Source organism: Hemicordylus capensis, chromosome 6 (assembly GCF_027244095.1).
Source record: "Hemicordylus capensis ecotype Gifberg chromosome 6, rHemCap1.1.pri, whole genome shotgun sequence".
In the NCBI taxonomy this organism is placed as follows: Eukaryota; Metazoa; Chordata; class Lepidosauria; order Squamata; family Cordylidae; genus Hemicordylus; species Hemicordylus capensis.
The window spans coordinates 102,861,902-102,883,310 of record NC_069662.1 but is presented as its reverse complement, the minus strand read 5'-3'; the positions used below and the strand labels follow the sequence as shown (position 1 = coordinate 102,883,310).

The window sequence follows — 21,409 nt, the reverse complement described above, 5'->3', positions numbered from 1 at the left end:
GCTAGTATCATGGCTGAATGGGGATTTGAACTCAGGTCTCCCCGGTCCTAGGTATGTCTGATGGACAGGGATGCACAGCTCCGTTCATAGCCATTAGCTGTGCAAAGTAAAGCATGGTTAGAACTGTACTGGATCCACAGATTGCCTTTCCTTAAATGTTTACCCTGCAAAGGGTAATGCAAATGTGATGTGGATTATAGCCTGATACATCCAAATATAAGTCCAGATCCAGATAATCTATCCATTAAGTCACACAACTATTTTTCATGTTTTTAAATTTTTAGTTTATTTTTTGGATTCACATATGACAGAAGGTACACAATTATTCAAGTGCCTGGAAATGATGGTTCCACTCCATTTTGCCCTGGTCAGACCTCACTTGAAATATTGTGACTAGTTCCAGGCACCATATTTTAAAAAGGACATTGATAAACTAGTTCAGGGGAGGGCAATGGTTTGGGATATGAAAACCAAATCCTGTGAGGAACGCTTGAAAGTACTGGGTATGTTTAGCCTGGAGAAGAAAAGACAAAGGAAAGCTATGATAGCCATCATCAAAGATCTAACGTACCATCACACAGATGGAGTGGACTTCTTTGGTGTTGCTCCTGAAGGCAGGTATAGAAGTACTAGACAATATGAGATATTTCCCAACTGCAAGAACTGTTTGAGAAGGTTGTGCATGAAGGGCTTGTGCAGGGCGGTGAGTGGTTCGCTTAAGAAGCAGGTAAGGCGGTCCTTACCTGCTTCGTTGCCGCCCCACCGCTTTTCCGGGTGTGGCACTCGCTCTCCCAAAGGCTGCACGTGGCTGCAGCACTGTTCCCTGAAGCCTGCTCATGCAGCACAAGGAACAGCGCCACAGCCACACACAGCCTTTGCTAGAGCAAGCACTACTGCGCCTGGAAAAGTGGCGGCGTGGCAGCGGACTGCCTTACCTGCTTCTTAAAGGAATCGCTCCATGCCCCGCCAAACCAGTTTGGCCGCAGGCGCCCGAGCCGATTTGGCACTTCCCAAAGGAAGCACCAAACTGACTTATGCACATCTCTACTGTTTGACAGTGGAACAGTCTGCACTCACACAATAACAGGCTCTCCTTGGTTAAAAGTTTTCGAATAGAGGCTGGAGAGTCATCTGTTAGACATGCTGTAGCAGGATCACCAAGCCGGGAGTTGGACTGGAAGACCTCCAACTCTAACATTCAATGATTCTATGAAATTTCCTTTTCACAGCAGGCAAGTATTGCCACTCCTGTTCCTGGGAATCTACAGAGAGGATTCTTTAATGAATGTCAAATTGTGCTCCTGGATATACTGCAGCAGGATCTGTCCTCTCTTCTCAATGGTCTGAAGCCAAGGTTGAAGTCCTTCATATCCACCTTGGCTTTCCCAGAATTCCTCATCCACATACAGTGATTGTAGAAGCATGTTTTGTAAACATCCTGACTTGAGGACAGTCACAGCTGTCTCGGGAAACCTGACAAAGAGAATTAAACAGGCAGGAAAAAGTGTTTCAAGCTAAGGCATTAGAACATGAAGGCAGCATACAAAGCATCCACTTGCTCATCCACTTTCCTCTTTGCATATAATATCAAAAGCTGACTAAGCTGCGCGTTCAAGAGAAAGTGATAGTAAGTTTAAACAGTTTTTTTCAGTTCACAGAACACAATTCATCTGGTAAACACAGAGGCTGACATGCAGAGCAGGTAAGCAGGGACCTAGTTTGGGGTGGCACAGAGGGCTTTCTCAGGAAGGAGAGGTCGTCAAAACTGGTCTTTTCCCTGGTTCACTGGTGCAGTCACTTGGAAAGTGCTGTTAGCCTGCTCCTCTGGCTGCACCAGTGCTTCCTTCCTCTGTATGTCAGCCAAAGTCCTCTAGATTCTTAAAGACCAGCAGTGTTGTTGTGGCATACATTTTCATGGCCAAGAGTCCACTAGTCCATGAAATCTTGTGCCAAGATTTCAGAGTCAAGGGCTCTGTTGTTTTTGCTACCACAGACTTACACAGCAACCCCTCTAGCAACCCTTCTGGTAGGGGAGGTTCTTGGACTTAAGGGTCTTCCTATCAATAGTGAAATCCTTGAAGGAGTCCCCAAAACATGCACAGGCCTCTAAAATATGCAGGTCATCAAACTTCTACCCCTCACCTCCATATACCCATGCTTCAAGGACAGAGCAAAAGGGTGTGACTTTGCAGCCAAGGAACTATTTGCTCCCAATATGCTATTGAACATTGGTACATACTGTTGCCATCACAGAACCCCACATCACAAAAAGAGATAACACGTCACCAGTTTTGGTGTCTCATAGAGTTGCTAACCCTCCAGAGTTGGCCTGGAGTCTCCAGGAATCAGCATTAATCTCCAGGGCGCTTTCCAGATTCGATCCTGCAACAGGGTCACAGCGGATCTCAGAAGTGTGCTTCCACACTTCCTGTGTTGTGACACCACAGCCCCTACGTGGACAGCAGGGTCCACATTTCCAATGCCTTGTTTCAAATTTAACCACTAAGATATAGAGCTAGGATGTCGTATAACCAGCGTAAAAAAGGTCTTGTTTTTTCACGTTGTAGGTTTTCGCAAGACTGCTCCCCCTGCAGGTGTTACATTTTGAATGCAATTTGCTGGAATGAGGCATTGGCTGCTTTTGAACAGCTAATCTGGAAAGCGCCCAGGCAGTTATTTAAAGCAATGCTGGGAATTTTAATGAACTGATGTTACGAACAATGACGGGGAAAATACTGGGGAAAACATCTTCAGGAATAGCTTTGGTCAGAGTTGGCAACCTTCCTTTACGACTAAGAAGGCACTTGTTTCCAACAAGAGGTAATTGTTTCCAACAAATATATCCCTGCCCATGCATGTGGGCAGAGGCCAAGAAGAAACACTAGTAATCCCCTTCAATCTTCTTTGTTCCACTAGATGTTGAAGATATTAGGTCTCCTGCTCAAAAATCAAAAGGAGCCTTCTATTACAAATACTGTGTGGCAGAGGAAGAAACACTGGGGCTATTCACACATGTTGGCAAAACCGGGCTAAGGAAGCCCAGCCCAGTTTTGCTGCTGCCAGCGCGGGTGAACCGCTAGGAGCCGTGTGACTCCCAGCAGCTGAGCAGCGGCAAACCCACTTAGAGAGCCCACCGCTTAGCCCAGGTTTGGGGCGCAAGGATGCCCTTAAACTGGGTTTAGTCTCATGTGTTGGTGCCATGTGGCTCCTACATGCAAGTAGCCTCCCGGCCACTGCTGGGAGAATCCCTATAATGCACCGCGCTCTTGCATGGTGCATTGTAGGAGTTCCAGGGGCTGGGAAGATGCATCCCAGTGCCTGACCCTCCACGCTGCTGGAAGTAGTAGTTCCACAACAGCTGGGAAGCTAAGGTTGCCTGCCCCTGATCAAACATATAGCCCATTAGACTCACACACTTTCTCCTCGAAAGACTTCTTACCCATCTATCCCTTGCAGCAGCCTGAAGTTGAGTTTTGCTTCTGGATGAAGAGGCCTGCCTGCATTGTCAATAAATACTAAGTGAGAAGGCTTGCTCCTTCGAATCTGGAAAAGAAGAATAAACTTGGCAGTAATGGAGGACGTGAGTGTGTGTGTGTGTGTGATGTCTATGTCTTAATATTTTAAGGATATGTGTTTTTGTATTTTTGCCTTAGTGTTAAACACATTCACATTTGTATGGGTCCCAGCAACATTGGACGTTAAAGTAGGACAAGAAAAGAGGGCCATGGGATATTTTGGGACAGCATTCAAGTTGGATTAGAGTTTATGGAAACATAGGTGGGGCTTTCAGCCAGAGGTGAGTTTGGATGGACTTTCCAGAGGGACGATTGTTGTGTCTTTTCTAAGACAGACTGTTCCCTTCTTCCAGACCTTCATATGTAAAGGGGTTCAGACTGGCCAAACCTGATATTGTTGAGAATCATAAATATATATGGAACTTTAAAATGCTTAATTCTGGCTACATCCTATTTTCTTAGATGGCCTTCTTTGACCAATGAAAAAAGAAACTCCTTGATCGTTTTCTCTCTGCTCACGTTACTGCCATGGATTTTTAGGGTGCCTTCAAAATGCTCGGTAAAAAAAGGCCAATGGCATTTTAAATTACTTTAACAAGAACATGGCTTCCAAGGGAAAGTAATTGCACCATTAGGACAATACTAAAGACTTCTTCAAGAGTTCTAGGGACACAATTCTCTAGAGCCAGTGTTCCCAGTTCACATCATCCCCAGCCACAATGACCTTGACCACTGTAGCTGGGGATGATGGGAGCTGTAGTATAGCAACATCTGGAGATCCAAGGTTGTGAACCCCTGCTCCAGAAAGTTATCCTGCACAATCCCTATTGAAATTAGTAGGAGCTTTACAAGAGCACAACCATAGACCCAACAAGGTTGTACTCCAACAATACTTCCTCCTCCTGGGGCAGGTGACAAGCAACCAGTGATCTAAAAACAGTCCACTCAGGTCACCATCTAGTTGCATCTTACACAACCATGTGGAGACACTTGGCATTAACTTTTTTCCAAATATTTGTGTGCACAAATTGATGTTGCGTATAAAAATCTTAATGTGCAAGTCAGATTCCCACATTACAAAGTGAATATGTTGCCTACTCTGAAGCAGTGGAGCAGTCCTTCGCGACAGAGGCATTTATTCCCACCTGTCCCTTCACTCTTAATTATTTTCTTTCATCCAAAAGATTTATTTTGATATCTTACCTAATTGACCAAGGAAAAGATATAATGAGAAGCAGGAATGCATAAACAGGCTACTTCATAAATCAGGTAGGTTAGAACAGAACAGAAAAGATTTTAAAACACAGTAACTGGGAATGGCATACCAAGATATGAACCAAGAACAGTTCTGCAGGGTTTCGGCATTTCTCATGAAGCATTTCCTGCACGCAAGGCTCAAAAGAGTCTGGCTGAAAGCCGCAGCAATATCGATCCAGGCGGTCATGGACCTGGGGGAGATGTGGAGAGTCCAGAGGCATCAGAATTTCATATCAGTAATGTCAAACAGGGACTAATACGCTTGAGCTTTATGTAGTAAACAGCAACTGGGTTGCCCCCGCTACCAAACAGGATCATGGCATGGGGGAGTGAGGGGTTAACTCCCCACCCCAATCCTATTCCAGATCAGCTTCTCCCCACACATTATCTTAGTAATGATCCTTGCAACAGCCTTGGAAAACAGACCTGTATTAGGTCCAAACTGCACATAGGTGTTGCCAACCCACATCTCCACCTGCCCCACCACATCTCCCTTGTATTGGGGGGACAACATGTGATGCAGCAGCCAATGAAGTGGAGCAGACAGAGGAGAAATGTTAATGCACTGATCTCACATCACACATTTTTAGCCTACTTTTCAAAGGGAGGAAGGCTTAGGAGATCACCATCTCTGCCTGTGTGTCAACATCCGTGTGTATGTCCATGCCCCCTTCCAGTAACTGGTGTTTGTAGTCCTATACAAACCAAATTCACAACACATGAATGGGGGTCCTAGGGGAGTCCAACATGGCTTTTTTGCCAACCCAAACATTCAAGTTGGTGGCTATCAAAAAATAGACAACACTCCTTTGTAATGCATGTGCTGGCAGTCAGATACAAACCAAATTCTCAGCACACTGGAGGCAGTCCTAGGGAATTCCAATACGGATATTTCATTTTCCAATCTGCCATGTTTGTTCAAGAAAAACAGCCCTTTGTAGCTCATTTGCTAATAGTTGGATACAAACCAATTTCACAGCACATGTAAGGGGGGCCTGGGCAAGTCCAAGTGATATATTTTTTGCAGATCTGCCATACTGGTTCAAGATGGTGGTCGCTCAAACTAAAGAAAACACCCCTTGTAACTCATATTTTAACTGTTGGATACAAACCAAATTCACAGCATGTGGGAGGGGGGCCTGGGTTTTTGTGTGTTTTGTTTTGCAGAACCACCATGTTGTTTCAAGATGGCAGACAAAATACAGGCAACATCCCTTTGTAACCTATATGCTGACAGTCCGATACAAACCAAATTCATTCAGCACTTGGGAGGGATTTTAGGTAAGTGTCACCATGTTAAAAAAAATATGCAGAAAGTAATGCCCATTAGTTCTGCTTAGAACAACTTGTTCAGCCACACAATACTAAAGACAGGTCAACACTCCAAAAGCACTTTCCTGCAACATGTAGTTTGGGGCCTCATTATTCCCATATTGTGGACTGGAGAACTCACGCTGAGAGATGGTGGTGTGATGAAGGCTGCCTAGGGACTGCATGACAGAGGCTGGAGCCAGACTATCATTTCAGAGAGATTATCACACAATCTTATGTACCCTGCCAACTGAGCAAACAGGCACATTTTAAAAGTGGTGATTCTCATTGAGCAACTGGCCCTATCCAGCCCCAGCACAGTGTCCCTCCAGTGGCTGTTGCTGGTGTCTATCTTGTTTCTTTTTTAGACTATGAGCCCTTTGGGGACAGGGAGCCATTTATTTTATTTTATTTTATTTATATCTATGTAAACCACATCGGGAACATTCGTTGAAAAGTAGTATATACATATTCTTCATCATCGTTATCCATGACACCAGCTCTCCCTGTTAAGGAAAACAGGGCTGGTTCTTGGGCTAGTTCCACAGCATACAAATGTCCTGTTATTTTTCTTAATGGAGACTGAACTGATATTCTCACCCTTTCAGCAGATGGTGTGTTAACAGAATATCTGAAAGCGTGAAAGTTGGCAGGCATTCAACCATATCTCTGTTTTCTCACTTTCTGGGGTTGCCAGGGAAAATACTGACATCTTCCAAAAAATATCCAAGAGCCTCCATTACACAGTTGGTGGCACTGAAATGACTATTCCCTCATCCATCCTTCCACAGATTTGTACACTGCTCTTTACATTAAACAGGGACGAAGATTAAAAAGGTTTAAAAAAACAAAACAAACACCTCTCATGGGGAGAGCAGGTGAGCATCTCTGAAATTTCGTGAAAAAACGACAAGATGACCAAATATCCCATATAGATGTTCTGCATGGATGGATCAGTATCAGCGCATACAACAATGTGCCTAATTTAATAAGGAACAAATGTTCACACTCGCACTGACATACTGCACAAGGTTCTGTACGTTTTGCACAAGTGCGCTCTTTCACAAATGCAAAAACATCACAAACACAGTGGCACACGAGTACGGCCACTATTTCTAATGGCTGTGCTAGCGCACAACTGTCTTTACACAATGTTTGCACAAAAGCACACTTGCTTAACTGTATGCCTGTTACATTACAATGTGCATGAAACCTTGCACAGTCTGTTGGTCACTTTCATCAGCAGCTGATTACCCAAGGACAGATGCTAAGATTTTCCTAAAGTGGGAAACTCAGCAATTGAGATAAGATGTACAGACTGTTGCTCTACCTCTTTTTCACAACCACATTGCAGGGATATTACTTCAAATGCCAGGACAATTATTTAGGATGGTGGAGGCAGTGTGAGGCAGTTGATTACTATTTTTTAAACGAATTCTCCTGTAATATTCCTGTTATCCTGTAACACTTTGAGGTTAACTTTGGTCTCAGTTTTGTGGAAGCCAGAGTTTCTCTACATTTGGTGACATTCAGGAAGGGAAATTATTTCTGTTTAGGGAGGCATTTGCTCTCTCTCACTCACACACACCACTATGTTGTCGTTTATGTTTCACTTATTTTTAATGTAATTGAATATGTACATCCCAAAAGTGACCCTCTTACCCCTGGGCTTTGGGATCAAAGTGCAGGGCTTCAACACCCCCTGGGGACCCCCCAAATCCTCCTCAGTCTGTCCTGGGTGGTGTGGTCGCTGCTGGCCTGCACTGTGCTGGGCAGCCGAGTGTGGTTATGACCTGTGCCAAGAGATTTAGAGACAGAGCGGGGAGTGGGGAAAGCAATAACCGCCCTGAGCCATTTTTGGAAGGGTGGTATATCGATCAATCAATCAGTGGGATGGGATGGGAATATGTTAAGCTATGTGTTGAAATGTTTCTGCTAATGCATATTTGCATAAATGTACCTGTTCTATACTTTTACATTCTTGTGAGTTCAGTTGCTGTTTGTACCCTCAAGAACCCACGTGTTAAAAATAGGGGTGTGCACGGAACCGCCAAACTGCGGTCCGGCACTGGGGTGGGGGGTGGCTTTAAGAACGGGGGGAGGGTTTACTTACCCCTCCTGCCGCTTTCCCGTTCTGGCGCCATAATTTCAGTAGTAATTGGGATGGCAGGATACCTCCCTGCCGCCCCTTCCCCGCTGTCGCTATGAAAAACTCCCAGGAGTCCTTTGCGCATGTGCACGTCACAGAGATGTGAAGTGCGCGCACAATGTGCGCGCGCGCAAAGCACTCCTGGGAGTTTTTCATAGCGACAGCGGGGAAGGGGCGGCAGGGAGGTATCCTGCCGTCCCAATTACTAGTGAAATTATGGCGCCAGAGCGGGAAAGCGGCGGGAGGGGTAAGTAAACCCTCCCCCCCCGTTCTTAAAGGCACCCCCCCACCCGAACCGGACCGCCCAGGTCCGGACCCAGCCCTAGTTAAAAATACTGTGTTTGTCATAGAGTGTGAGTGTGTGTGTGTATGGAGATGATGCTTAACTTGCAGCCGGGTTGGGGGGGGGGAGGCTCCAAAGGCCTTTAGGTCCAGGCCTCAAAATTACCTAGGAGCACCTCTATACCCTGATCTGTCAAGGAAGAGACATATGCAAAAGCAGGCTTCCACATGTACAGTTGACACAGATCCAGATGTGTGCATCCACCTACATCAGATATGCTCATCTGGGTCTTGCTGGTTAAATCGTTTCTTGCAAATGAGAAGGAAATGTGTGTTATAAAGTAAAAAAACAACTAAACAACACTGGCTGACATACTACACAAGAGTGCATCAGCCTAGTAACATTTTGTTTGTGCAATTTGTACAAATGCAAAATTACACAAGACTCTTTGCATTACACAAGAGTAGGCCCATTATAATTGTGCAATAATTTGCACAACACACAAATAAGTTACTAGGCTTATGTACTCTTGCACAGTATGTCAGCTACTATATTCAGTTGGGCTCTGGATTCTGTATATTGTAGTAAAATGCCAAACACTACAATTATATGAGAGAAGGAAAACTGGTAGGCTGCATTCAGCGAAGGCATGTGCATTGTATTTTGAATATGTTTGATTGCAAATGCTTTTGTATGAGCCACAGATATAATTATCTGCAGAATAAAAATGAACAAGGAAGAAGTATACATTCATAGGCATGTATGCACATAGTAAGGTAAAGTTGTGCCGTCGAGTCGGTGTCGACTCCTGGGGACCACAGAGCCCTGTGGTTTTCTTTGGTAGAATAAAGGAGGGGGTTAGAATTGCCATCTCCTACGCATTATGAGCTGATGCCTTTCAGCATCTTCCTATATCGCGGCTGCCCTATATAGTACCAGCGGGGATTTGAACTGGCAACCTTCTGCTTGTTAGTCAAGCATTTCCTCGCTGCACCACTTAAGGTGACTACATGCACATAGTAGCAGCAGCAAAACCGCAACTGGAAATATCAACTGGCTTTTAGAATTGCCAGGGCATCTTTCACAAAGGGCTTTTAGCTAGTGTTTGCATTCACATCTCAGCCAGATTTACCCTGAAGTCCCTGCAAGCTATCAGGGAGCACTTCAAACACAATTCAGGTTTTTCATTGTGCGTTAGAGTGTAGCCTGATTTATATCCAGGGTAAAAATATTCACTTTTTACATCAGCTTTTGGGGGCAACTTCAAACTCGCAGTAAACCCATGGTAAAGCCTACTGTGTGAAAAACGTCCAGGTATTTTAGATACCACCTTGAAACTTGCCTTTGCTCTATAGTGTCCTTTGGTCATACAATAATAGATCTAAGTCATTTGGCAACTTAGTGGACAGACCTGGATGCCCTTTTCATGGAAATATGTACTACAGCAAGCATCAAGGACTTGAGCAAACAGAAGAAAGGAAGAACAAACTGATCCACCGATACAAAAGTAAAATTACTTTTCTGTAAGTTGTACATACACTGAAGACTCTGTTGGGAAAAGAGATGGCTGAATGTGTGGAAGTTTTTCAAAGAGTGTTCACAGTACACTACACTCTCTCTTCAGGAGGCTTTTCTTGGCAATAAAAGTAAATCCTTATTCCTGTGGAGAGCTGTTCACAGAGCGATCGGAATGATATCAGTAAGTAAAGGCAATAAAAAATAATCAACAGTGGTAGCCTCTCTGTGAAGTTTGAGGAGTTTTACGGTGGAATCCAATGCATGCAGCTAGCCTTTGGGAACCCCTGTGGAACTGCAATATATTAAGGAAGCTGCAAGTAATAATAACCTTATGGGAAAGTTCCATAACCACCTCTAATAACAGAAAAGCTATCTCATCTCCATGGAATGTCTAAGCCATTCTGTAGGATTTACTAAAAAGTCTAACCTTCTCTAGAAGGCTCTCAGCATGTATAATCTCAGGCCAGAACACATAGTCAAGATCTTCTTTGCCTAACGTGACCAGGGCTATACTGAGTCATATGATCCTGACCCTAGCTGTGGACAGAGTTGCAGTGAGCTGGCACAATTTTCTTGAGTGCATCAGTGCTTTTTCCAGCCACAGCCATGGAAATGGCAAGATGCTTTGGGCTGTATCAGTTACCAGTCCCAGTTCACCCAGAGGTTTCTCCACATGATAATGGGAGGGATCCCATGGAGAAAATAAGGAACTGATGTACATGTTCTGAACTGACTATTAGACCCTTATTTGGCAGAAATAATTATCATTTTATTCTGTCTTGGTCTGGCCTATCCCTCCCAATCTTTGCTAGTTTTACAGTTCTTACCTGAATCCTGCAACTATGTTGTTCTGGCCTTGCAGTAATCTAATGTTGATTTTTTTAAAAACTACCTGAGGGTACAATTGCTCTGGGGAGATATTAGGCCATGCCCTGTTTTTTCTAAATTTCCTCAGCTAAACATCTACAGACAACATCCATCCATAACTGGGAATGTTTTAAAAAGTCAAGCTCAGATAATATCTATTCAGATTTTTGTAAACCAGAAGAATCTGACAGCAAAATTTTCCTCATATAAATTTCAGCACTAATTTGCACAATCCAAATATGTTTTTTAATGTTTTCTCCCTAAGGACAGCCTATTATGCTTCACACGTCTACTTTTGAAGCTCACACATCAGCTTGCAATCCAGTACAGGATGGGTGGGGTGAGGACTCCTGCTGGGAAGAAAGGATTTTGCTTGTGTTCTGTTTTCCAGCCTATGTAGTAGGATCTGAGAGCCTATCTTTTTATTTCTTCTGAAGCACTTGAAGAAAGGATTTCATGGCAAGCCATGAAACTCCCTGGGTGACTCTAGGCCAGTCACTTATCTCTCAGTCTAACCTACCTTACAGGACAGTTGCGGAGACAAATATAACTATGCACTACACTCTCTGGCTCCTTGGAAGAAGAGGATATAAATGTAAACATAAACAATCTGTTCCTCTCCTTTCCAATCCAAATAAAGTATATAAATATTTGTCTTATTTCCACTTCCCTTATATTTTTACTCTGTTGCTTTTCATACCTTGGGGATAAAAAGATAGGAGAAGGGGAAAGAGAGATTTAAAAAGTTGCTCTGTCACCAGGTCTACCTGGAGAAGAAAATCAAAGAGTGCTAATTTGGCCCATTCTGAGTGTAGGACAGTCAAACACGGAGGTTTCCCAAGAGCTGTTCTGGAATCTTCCATGCCACACCGATGCCTCAGTAGTTCCTGGTATTGTTGCCACCCTAGAGCAAAGGAGTTCTGGTCATTGTTTGAATCATTCAGGTGTTGTATATCAGGTACCCACCATATGATGGGCCTAGTAGCACCATTGGTGTATTTATAGGGTAGCAAGTGACTGCTAAATTTCCTAGCCACCACAGGCAGGCTCCGATGCAGTCCCAACACTCTGTCCAAGTGGAAAGCCAAAACCTCATAGAGGTCAGTGGACCTTTTGATTAAACCACAGAACCCCTCCAAACAGAGTTTTTGAGGGTCATGTGAAAAGGCATCTTGGTGGGATGAAAGGGCAACTCTGAGTATCTGCCCATGGGCAGGGATTCTGTCTTTATTTACAATTGCACCAGTGGCCAGGAGCTTCATCTTCTGCACATCATCTAGAGTAAACCAAGGCATGATCTTCTTATCAGATCTCAATCGGCCTTCCTGACTTCCAGGACGGCGATTGTCTTGAGGCTCTGTGCACCATTCTGATTTCTGCAGTCCCTCTGCACCTCCTTTCAAAAAATGAGCTCTTTGACGATTCTGAGAATGAGTGATCTCCATCTGTCCATGAGTGTCGATCTTGCTCTGGAAGGAATGCCCATCCAAGATAATAGCTTTGATTAAATTGGCGGGCTGGTGTTCAGCGCCAGCTGTCTGCACATCTGGTTTATGTTGCTCCTGTGGTACAGTTGGCTGGCCTGAAGAACAGTTCTTAAGATATAAAAGAGCTCCAAGCTTTCCATCTTGTAAAAGGGGAGAGAAGGAAGCCAACGCCCTTTGTGGTTTCAAATCTACCTCCACCCCTGTATCCGGATAGATGCTAATATATTTCCCTGCATTCTTTAGCGTAAAGGGGACCTCAAATTCTCTTCTGTTTTCATGGTTTTTCATGGAGGGAGAGCCTTTATGTTGTAGTTTGCTGCTGTGCTCAGAGATTTTTGCTGCCATGTTCTGCTTTCTTATCTGCCCTTTGGACTTTCTCCTTGCGTTTAACCCTCTACTATTTTGTTCACCCTGGCTGTTTTGCTTGCTCCTTGGTTTGCAAACAGAGCTGGGATTCTGCAGAGTTTGTCTTCCCTGAGGGCTGGGCCCTTTCTTATGGCTGAAGAGCCATGCTTGTTGGGCAACAGGAACACTGGAGTTCATCCAAGCATGCCTGGACCGGGCGACATTTTCTTGTGGCTCACGTCTAGGTTCGTGGAAACCAAATCCCTTGTAGGTGCCCAGGGATGCTGGCGAAAAACTAGTAAGAGCAACTACAGACAGAGCAAGCAAGAAGCAGCATCCAGCCATGGGTGATCTCTTCAGCCTCATCCTGCACCACGGTCTCCGGGCCTGTGAAATCAGAAAAGGAAACCTTCATCAAAGCACACTAGGAGTGGCACTACTTAAGAGCAATACAGGTGCTGTGGAGCCTTTGAGGTATGTGGCTATTCCACATGACCCTGACTATGGTGATAGGAAGCACTACTTTTCAGGTGCACAGAGTGGGTCTCTACGGTGGTACTGTTAACATTATTTTGTATGCATTAGCCATTCAGTTGCCACTGTAGGCAGACAGTGGGCTTACACATGCTGTCCTTGGTCCTGACCTTTAAGTATTCATTAACAGATTGAAACAGAAGCCCCATTCACAGTTATGTTCAGTGCATGTATAATCTGCGTACAGTGGCTGAATCCTGACTAAATTTACTCAAGGAACTCCCACTGAAATTAAAACGACAACTTAGGCATGCCTAACTTGTCCTTTTAATTTCAATGAGACTTCCTTGAGTAAATTTAGTCAGGATGTTAGTGAGGGATGTGCCCGAACCGGTTCGGTGCCTCCTTAGGGAAGCACCGAATCAGCTGAAGCGGTTGGGTGGGGCGGGGAGCAGTTCCCTTAAGAAGCAGGTCCTTACCTGCTCAGCTGCAGCCCCGCTGCTTTTCCGGGTGTGCTGCTTGCTCTACCAACAGCCATGCGCGGCTGTGGCACTGTTCCCTGCAGCCTGTGTGCAGTGTCGGCACACACATGGCCGCCACACAAGTGCGGTGGCCATGCGTGTGCCCACGCCACACACAGGCTGCAGGGAACAGCGCCACAGCCATACACAGCCATTGGTAGAGCGAGCACCACATCCAGAAAAGTGGCGGGGTGGCAGCGGAGCAGGTCAGGACCTGTTTACCTGCTTCTTAAGGGAACTGCTCTCCACCCCACCCATGACTGCCCAAGCACATTTGGGCACATCCCTAATGTTAGCCAGCATATGCATGTACAGATCTGCAAACATATACAGTGATTCACACATTATGTTCAACATATGTACAGTAGCACACTTCCTCTATGTACTCTGCATTAGAAGAAGCCTGCCCCCAGGTTCACTTTTAACATGAATGCATGCACAGCCATTCACACAAAAAGATGCACGTGTATGGACACCTGTATGCACATACAACATAATGTCTGAATAGCACTAGAGTCATTGCGGTATAGTGGTTAGAGTTTGGCACTAGGATAAAGGAGACCCAATTTCTATGTTCCTAACAAACCACTCTTATCAAGAAACAGATGGATGCGTTCCTCTAAATTATTGAGCGTCTACATACAGTGGCTGATGTACAAAGCAGATGGAACACTGTGCAGTATCAGAACATGTGCACAGTAGCGCAAGAGCACTCTTGCACAAAACTCAAGATTTGCACAAATGCAGCTGCGCAACAGATGGCCATTCTTTCCAATGGCTGTCCATCGCACAACTGTGTTTGCAAAATTCTTGCATCTTGTACAAGCGTGCTCTTGTGCCACTGTGCGCATATTCTGTTACAAGACAGATGGAAAATTGGGCAGTATGTCAGCCAGTTTCTAAATTATTATTTATATGGTGCCATCAATGTACGTTGCATTCTAGGCAGCAACATAAGGAGAGGTCTCTGCCCTGAGGAGGTTAAAATGCAGACTAAAAGAGGAAGGAAAGTGGAGAGAGAAGCAAATACTGTTGCACTGGCTTATGTTTTGCTTTGTTCAAGGGTGAGGGTTAAGCAAAAAGCATCCTTCCTCAAAGACAGTCCAATGAAGAGCACATTAGAGATTACAAAAGCATGGATGATCATTTCACACTGTGCAAGCTGCTCTTAGGGTGCTTATATATGCAGCACAAATCACAAAAAGCTGAGATTTCCACAAATAAACCCTTCTGCAAACTGTGACAAGTTCACCTGATTGCCATGGAGACCATTTCTCTTACTCCACTTCTTGAATATCCTCAGAAGTAGGGTTGAAAAGAACACAACTGCCAAAAGTAACTTGATATTCCTCTAGCTCTTATCGTGCAAGAAAGCATACCTTGGGTTGAAGAACATCACTGCCCTCCCATTCTCATGCAAGGGAATTCTCATTATCTTTAACTTTGTTAAAGATAACTTTGGATTATTTTGCTGAATAAGCACTAGAAGAAATCAGGTAAACAGCAGGACAACAAACAGGCAGAATTCTGGTTTCACGTTTCTATAACATTTGTAGAGACCCACAGCAGGCTACATTAAGAAAGGAATTTTTCAGGTCTATGGCAGGCAGAGAGAATACAAGCTCTCAGCAACAACTAGGAACATGGCCAATGAGGACACTTCTCATTTTTAGCATCCTTTAGAATATTCACAGTACTTCCTAGAAGTTATCTCAATAATCTGTTCAACTACCTGTAAGGTGGGTCATAATAAAGGGTCAAACTAGATAAGATGTGAAATGCAGTTTAACAGGTTCACCAGCCCAGAAGGTGGAGGCAGTGCCATATGGGATTGGTACCTGCATTCAAGAGTTGAGACATGCCAGGAATTTGTTGCAACATGAGGGGTGTCGTTATAACTGAGCGAAAGGGTTCAAAGAACCTCAGGCCCCCAGCTCCTGAGGGTCCCCCAGCTTCACCCCTCCCTATCTTCTTCATTATCTGAGACAGAGGTGGAGCCACCATTGGGCCAACAGGTTCAAAGAACCCGGGCCGGGCCCAATCAGGGGCCGTGCTTTGTGGCCCCGACACACACCCCTCGTCTGATGTCAGGCCCCCATGGCCCCCACTCGGAAGTTAAAGGGCTGCTGCGTTTGCAGAGTGGCCAGGAGCGGTTCTTCCCTGCAGAAGTTTAACTCCCGAAGGGGCTGTGCAGCCCCTTCGGGAGTTAAATGGCCGGCGCCGCAAACACAGCGCCAGCCTGAGTCTAGCTCTCGAAGGGGCCGCACATCCCCTTTGGGAGTTAAACAGCCAGCCCTGCATTGGCCTGACTCTCTCCCTCTCGAACGGAGCTGCACGGCTCCATTTGAGAGCCAGGCCATGCGCTCCCCCCCCCCCGTTTCTGACGTCAGAAGCAGGGGGCAGGGTGAGTGGAGCCACCGCCGTGGCTGCACACAGGCTGCTGGCGGTCAGGCTCCGCTACTGCTCTGAGGGGCCATCAGAGAGAGGCGTGAATACGGGCTCCATCTCCCCTAGCTACGCCCCTGTGCAACACCAATTCTTTCTCTTTATTGGCTGTTACATACACAGCTCTCTGGATTTGCACTTATCCATGATATGCTTATGGCTATCCCTGGAGAGTTCTTCTCCAAGGGAGGTGAGCTTTCCAGGGGAATGGAGATCCAGAGATCACTCCTGCCTGGCCAGCCACCAAGCAGCCTCCCTTTATAGGGCAATTCCTCTTTCCACCTCTCCCCTGGCATTATCCAGGGCAGGTGTGCATGGTTCTGACAGGGAATTGCCCCCAGGGTCCTACTGCTCCTCAAGCTCCCTGGGCCTACCTTCCTGCCTCCTCCCACAGGTTTCCCTTGCTGTGGTCCATGAGAGGCAGGGGTCACACATGGAGAGGCAGATTAAGCACTATTATTCTTTGGTGCAGTTCCTATACACACCTACCTCCCCACACCCAGAGCATAAAGCAGCTGGGGGAGGGCAATTTTCATGAGAAAAACTGCACAAGGTAAGAGTTAAAACCCAATGCCATCATGCCACAGTTCCAATCCAAATTCGGATACTCCATGGCTGCAGATACTCCATGGCTGCAGTAACATTTAAAAGGGACAGAAACTGTGACAATGCAGCTCAGATGCTGTAGAGGACGAGGTTAGAGCGCTGGATTGGGACTGGGAAGAACCAGTTTTAAATTCCTGTTCAGACGTGAAGCTCATTAAGTGGCCAGCCTACCTCATAGGTGGTTGTGAGGATACAGATTACATGCACCCTTCTGGGCTCTTGGGAGGAAGAGTGGAATATCAGGACAGACAGACAGATAGATATTAGAATTGGGCTAAAGCTGAGAGTGAGTGGCTGGACTAGCATTACCTAGTGAATTCAAGAAGCATTACTGGGAAGCACAAATTTCCTGGTTCACAGCTTAGCATCCTAGCTGCTATGTTACTTTAGCTCTAAAACCAACCCACTTTTTAAATGTGTAGCTACATGCACAATTGAGTGTTTTATGTCCCTACAAATATATGACCCCTCCAGAAGCAGATTACTGGGGTACCAGCAGGGTGACAAGACTACCTGCTCTTCGGGACTGATCTGAGCCCTGCAAGTTTTGCTAGGAGCACATTTTCTGCTGGCAACCCTCCTTCCTCCTCGCGTCCTGCACCACCTTCAAAGATTGAAAGAGTGGGTTTTGAGAAAGGGCTGGTCCCCACCAGGAATGATGGTTCCCTGTCCCCAAGGGGCTCACCAACTTAAAAAGAAGCGTAAGACAGACACCAGCAACAGCCACTGGAGGTATGCAGTGCTGGGGATGGATAAGGCCAGTTGCTCTTTCTCCCTGCTCAATAAAGAGAATCACCACTTTAAAACGCTGCCTCTCTGCTCAGTTAGCAGCAAAGTTTGGGCCAGCTACCCCTCCTTCCATTCAATGGGAGATTAAAGCTGACAAGGATAGTAACGATTCTGAAAGGCCACTAGAGTCCATTGGCCTTGCCACAGTAGGGTTGCCATGTCCCCTGGAATTTAGGGGAGACCCCGGATTTTGGCTCCTTCACCCAGGTGCTAAATTCCACCCAGATTTACATGGATTTCAAATGCGCTGCCCGGATTTCATTCTGGATCTGACCACATGGAAGGGCAGAGGAGGAGGGGAAAGTATACAAATCCGTCAAATAAATAAATAAATACATAAAATGCAAATTAGTTGCCACATAATTTGCATAATATGCACATTAGGCCACCCGGATTTGGGAAGCTTGAATATGGCAACCCTGTGCCACAATCTATTGCTCAGGTAGATTCAAGTTCAGCTGAAGCCATCTTTAAGTTCTTGCTTGGGAGTGTGTGCTCCCTTTTCTGTAAGCAGATTCCAGCAACATGCCAGAAGCTAGCCCTTTTCAAATGAGTTGGCTCCAGCCTCATTCATGCATCTTACTTCTCCTTACAGTCCCCACCCCCACCCCCCCCGGACCTAAAGGCTGAATAGAGTTTCTTGCCAAAGGCTATATCATATACTGCTTATGCTTAGGAAAAGCCAGGGACGCAACATAAATCTTTGCATGGTATTTCAGATGTCACTGTGTTGCCTTTAGTCATACTCAGGTTAAGTATCTTGTGCTTGCAGACTCTGGATCTAAGAAATCTACCTGCATAAAACTGAAACCAACCTCCATGTCTTCTTTTCTCCATCTGTACCTTTTTCTCCTCTTGGTCCCTCCTTATTATAATACATTCTATCCATGCTGAAAATTTGGTTTCACATCATGAAAAACAGAACCAACATAAATTATGAAGAAGGGCCATGCCAAAAATCTGCTATTAATTTCCTTGTCTGTTCCTCCTCTGTTCTCTTTGGAGGTATGGACATCCTTTTCTTTACACACACTACTAAAGCTGTGCCCCATTTCTTCCCAGGACAGGAAAGAGTATGTTCTCTCAAGCCTGTCCTGATCCATTCCTTAGCTACTTTTTCTGCATATGGATTGCATAACACAGAAAAGAGAGCAGCACAGAAATTCCTGGGTCAGTAGGTCCAAAGGCAGAGGAGATTCCAGCCGGCTACTTCAAGCTGTAAGCTACCACTTTTATCTCCAGCCACATGCAGGAGGATGCAGGATGCTTCCTTTCCTTTCTGGTGGATCCAGGAAAGAGGAAGCATTGTAGATCTCCTCTTTACAAGTGGATCTGCTTACTTTTCCATATCAGGATCTCACAGCACCAAATCACAACACATTTATCATTCCTCCCCACTTTTACAACACAATATGAGGACACGTTAAGGAAAACTAGACAGAAATGTTGAATGCATGTAAAGGCTTCAGTCACACTCATCTCTGGATCACAGTCATTTAAATACTATCAGCTTTCTAGTCCTCAAGGTTGTCGTGATGCAGTTGCATATTTGCATATTTCTACTATCTTGGGAACTAAAAGGTTAACAGCTTTAAAATGAACGCCCAGGTTTAATTCTCAATAATACAAATACTGCAGCCAGTAACCAGATTCTGCACAACATTTCATCTGTATCTCCTTCATGTGTTCTAAGCAAAATGCTGTCAAAAGATTTAACTGCATGTGTTAAATTCAGCTGGAAGCCTCTAACCATCAGGAGGCAGACAGACACACATGATAACAAGGTGTGCCCACAACCTGCCAATCTCCCATCCTGCTGCTGGTCTTCTTAGGTTTCTCTACAGATGAAACAGCTGCCCCATTATTAGCTTCCAAAGCTGGAGACAAAGAATAGTTTTTAAGATAATTTGAAGGTGGTACAATAGTGGCATTATTTCACGCATGCGCGCGCACACACACACATTTTTCGTGTGTGTGTTTGTGTCTGTCTCAATGTCGTCTCTGGTCAAACAGGTTTTTGCACTACAGAAACCTGTTCACTTGAAACACGAATGGGATGAGTGTACCAAACCTTTTGCAATGATGTCTCTTTCATACACCTTCACCTCCCTGAAAAAATCTAGTAGCTGACATCCTAACAAAGTGCTTGTGGGAGAACACTGCACTACCACAAAGCCTTTGTACTCACTACTTGTGGTGCAGCGGGGAGGTAACTTGCCTAAGGAGTAAGAGGTTGCCTGTTTGAATCTCCGCTGGTATGTTTCCCAGACTATGGAAAACACCTATATTGGGCAGCAGTGATATAGGAAGATGCTGACAGGCATCATCACATACTTCATGGGAGACGGCAATGGGAAACCCCTCCTGTATTCTGCCAAAGACAACCACAGGGCTCTGTGGGTGCCCGGAGCCGAAATCGACTCAAGGGCACAACTTTACTTTACTTGCACCAAGTCTGAACTTGCACTCCAGACTAGTACTGTGCTATGGCAACATATTTGCAACTGCAGCACCTCCTATTTATTTTAAATGGACCTTTTGCACAACTATGCAATTGCACAAATCCCTGGCAACTATGCAATCTTCTTGCGCTAGCAAAACTTTGCTCGTTACACAAGTGCTTCAGTAGTCAGGATGTCAACCATTGCCTTCAGCACAAGATAATTTTGTCTCTTCTGCCCTGGTTTGGATGTGGCAAGTTTTGGCTGGAATCCCTTTTCTTCTAGACTCAGAATCATGCACCATTAATCAGAAGGCATTCTGGTGCCCCTTTCCCTATCACAAAAGACATATCCTAACTTAAAGAAAAATTCTTGGGTTGTTTCTGGCACTTAATATTATAGTAGCCCAAATGGTGGTGGTGATGTGATACTGTATAAAGCCAGGGTTGCTTCTACAAGCAAGCACATGGCAAGCTTTCCCTGCTTCCAAGATGCTTGCATTGGATCCACATAAACAAAGAAATGTGTCATTTTTTTGTTATGGTGAGAATTCGGGCTAATGGAAAAAACCACACATAGGGTTTGAAGTGCCAGCATGAATAACTGGGAGGTGTGGTATCGATTTTTCTGGAAGTATAAACAAGTCCCTACAAGGAAGGGGTAGTTCACACAGTTGGATGAGACCATTATGTGATCACCTTAGGCTTATCTAAAGCGGGTGGGGTGGGGGGGACCAGGAAGCCAAAGAGGCTGCATGGACATTGAAGAAGCCAGATGGGGAAAGCAGACCTAAGTCAAGACGGAGTTACTAAAAGAATTCAGAGATGAGGGCTGGTTTTATTTTGTAAAAGATTATATTGCTTTCAGAAAAATAAACCAAAAGCCACATACATTCTTTCTGGCCTGCTAATATGAAAAAAATGATAACAGTGTCAAGGTCACACAGTGCCTCTAGAACCGCAGAATATGTACTGTAATTTGGTCCCAGGAGAGACACACTTTCTCAACACTGGTTCGGGATTTTGCTTTGCAAACTTTCACCCAAGGACTTTGGGTCACAGCAGAATCCAATACGTAAAGCAGTCCATTTTGCTCTATTCCTCTTAAATCAGGATTTGCAAAGTTTTATCACACTCTAAAGAGACAAAACAACATGTTACAGGAGAACGCTGAATGCTGCACATCCCATTCCCTACACATCCCTGGCTTGCAGCTCTGGTTCCCCTACATCTCTGTTTCATCTGAAAGAGAACAGTTGCATCTATTTTGTGCCTATTTGGCTGGCTTTACTTGAGAAACAGATCTTGCAATGTTGCCAAAGTGCACTGAACTTTGAAGTTCTGAAAAGGAGTCCTACTTGGGGAAAGAGATTGAGTGCAACTATTAAAACATGCATTTTCA

General features: G+C 45.0%; 1 protein-coding gene across 4 annotated transcripts in view; it reads right to left on the bottom strand.

The window, feature by feature from the left end:
- Window positions 1-295: 295 nt before the first annotated feature.
- Window positions 296-21,409, bottom strand: part of GASK1A (golgi associated kinase 1A) — a 40,223-nt gene continuing 19,109 nt past the window's right edge. The window contains exons 2-5 of one of the 4 annotated variants that reach the window (XM_053266157.1): window positions 11,668-13,119; window positions 4,841-4,963; window positions 3,440-3,543; window positions 296-1,473 (exon numbers count right to left, since the gene is read on the bottom strand). In XM_053266157.1, the coding sequence (XP_053122132.1) occupies window positions 1,263-1,473; window positions 3,440-3,543; window positions 4,841-4,963; window positions 11,668-13,119 (1,890 nt within the window). In that variant the 3' untranslated portion in view covers window positions 296-1,262. Of the gene's footprint in view, window positions 1,474-3,439; window positions 3,544-4,840; window positions 4,964-10,053; window positions 13,120-21,409 lie in introns of all 4 variants that reach the window. The other 3 variants (XR_008310506.1, XR_008310507.1, XM_053266158.1) reach the window with 3 other exon arrangements.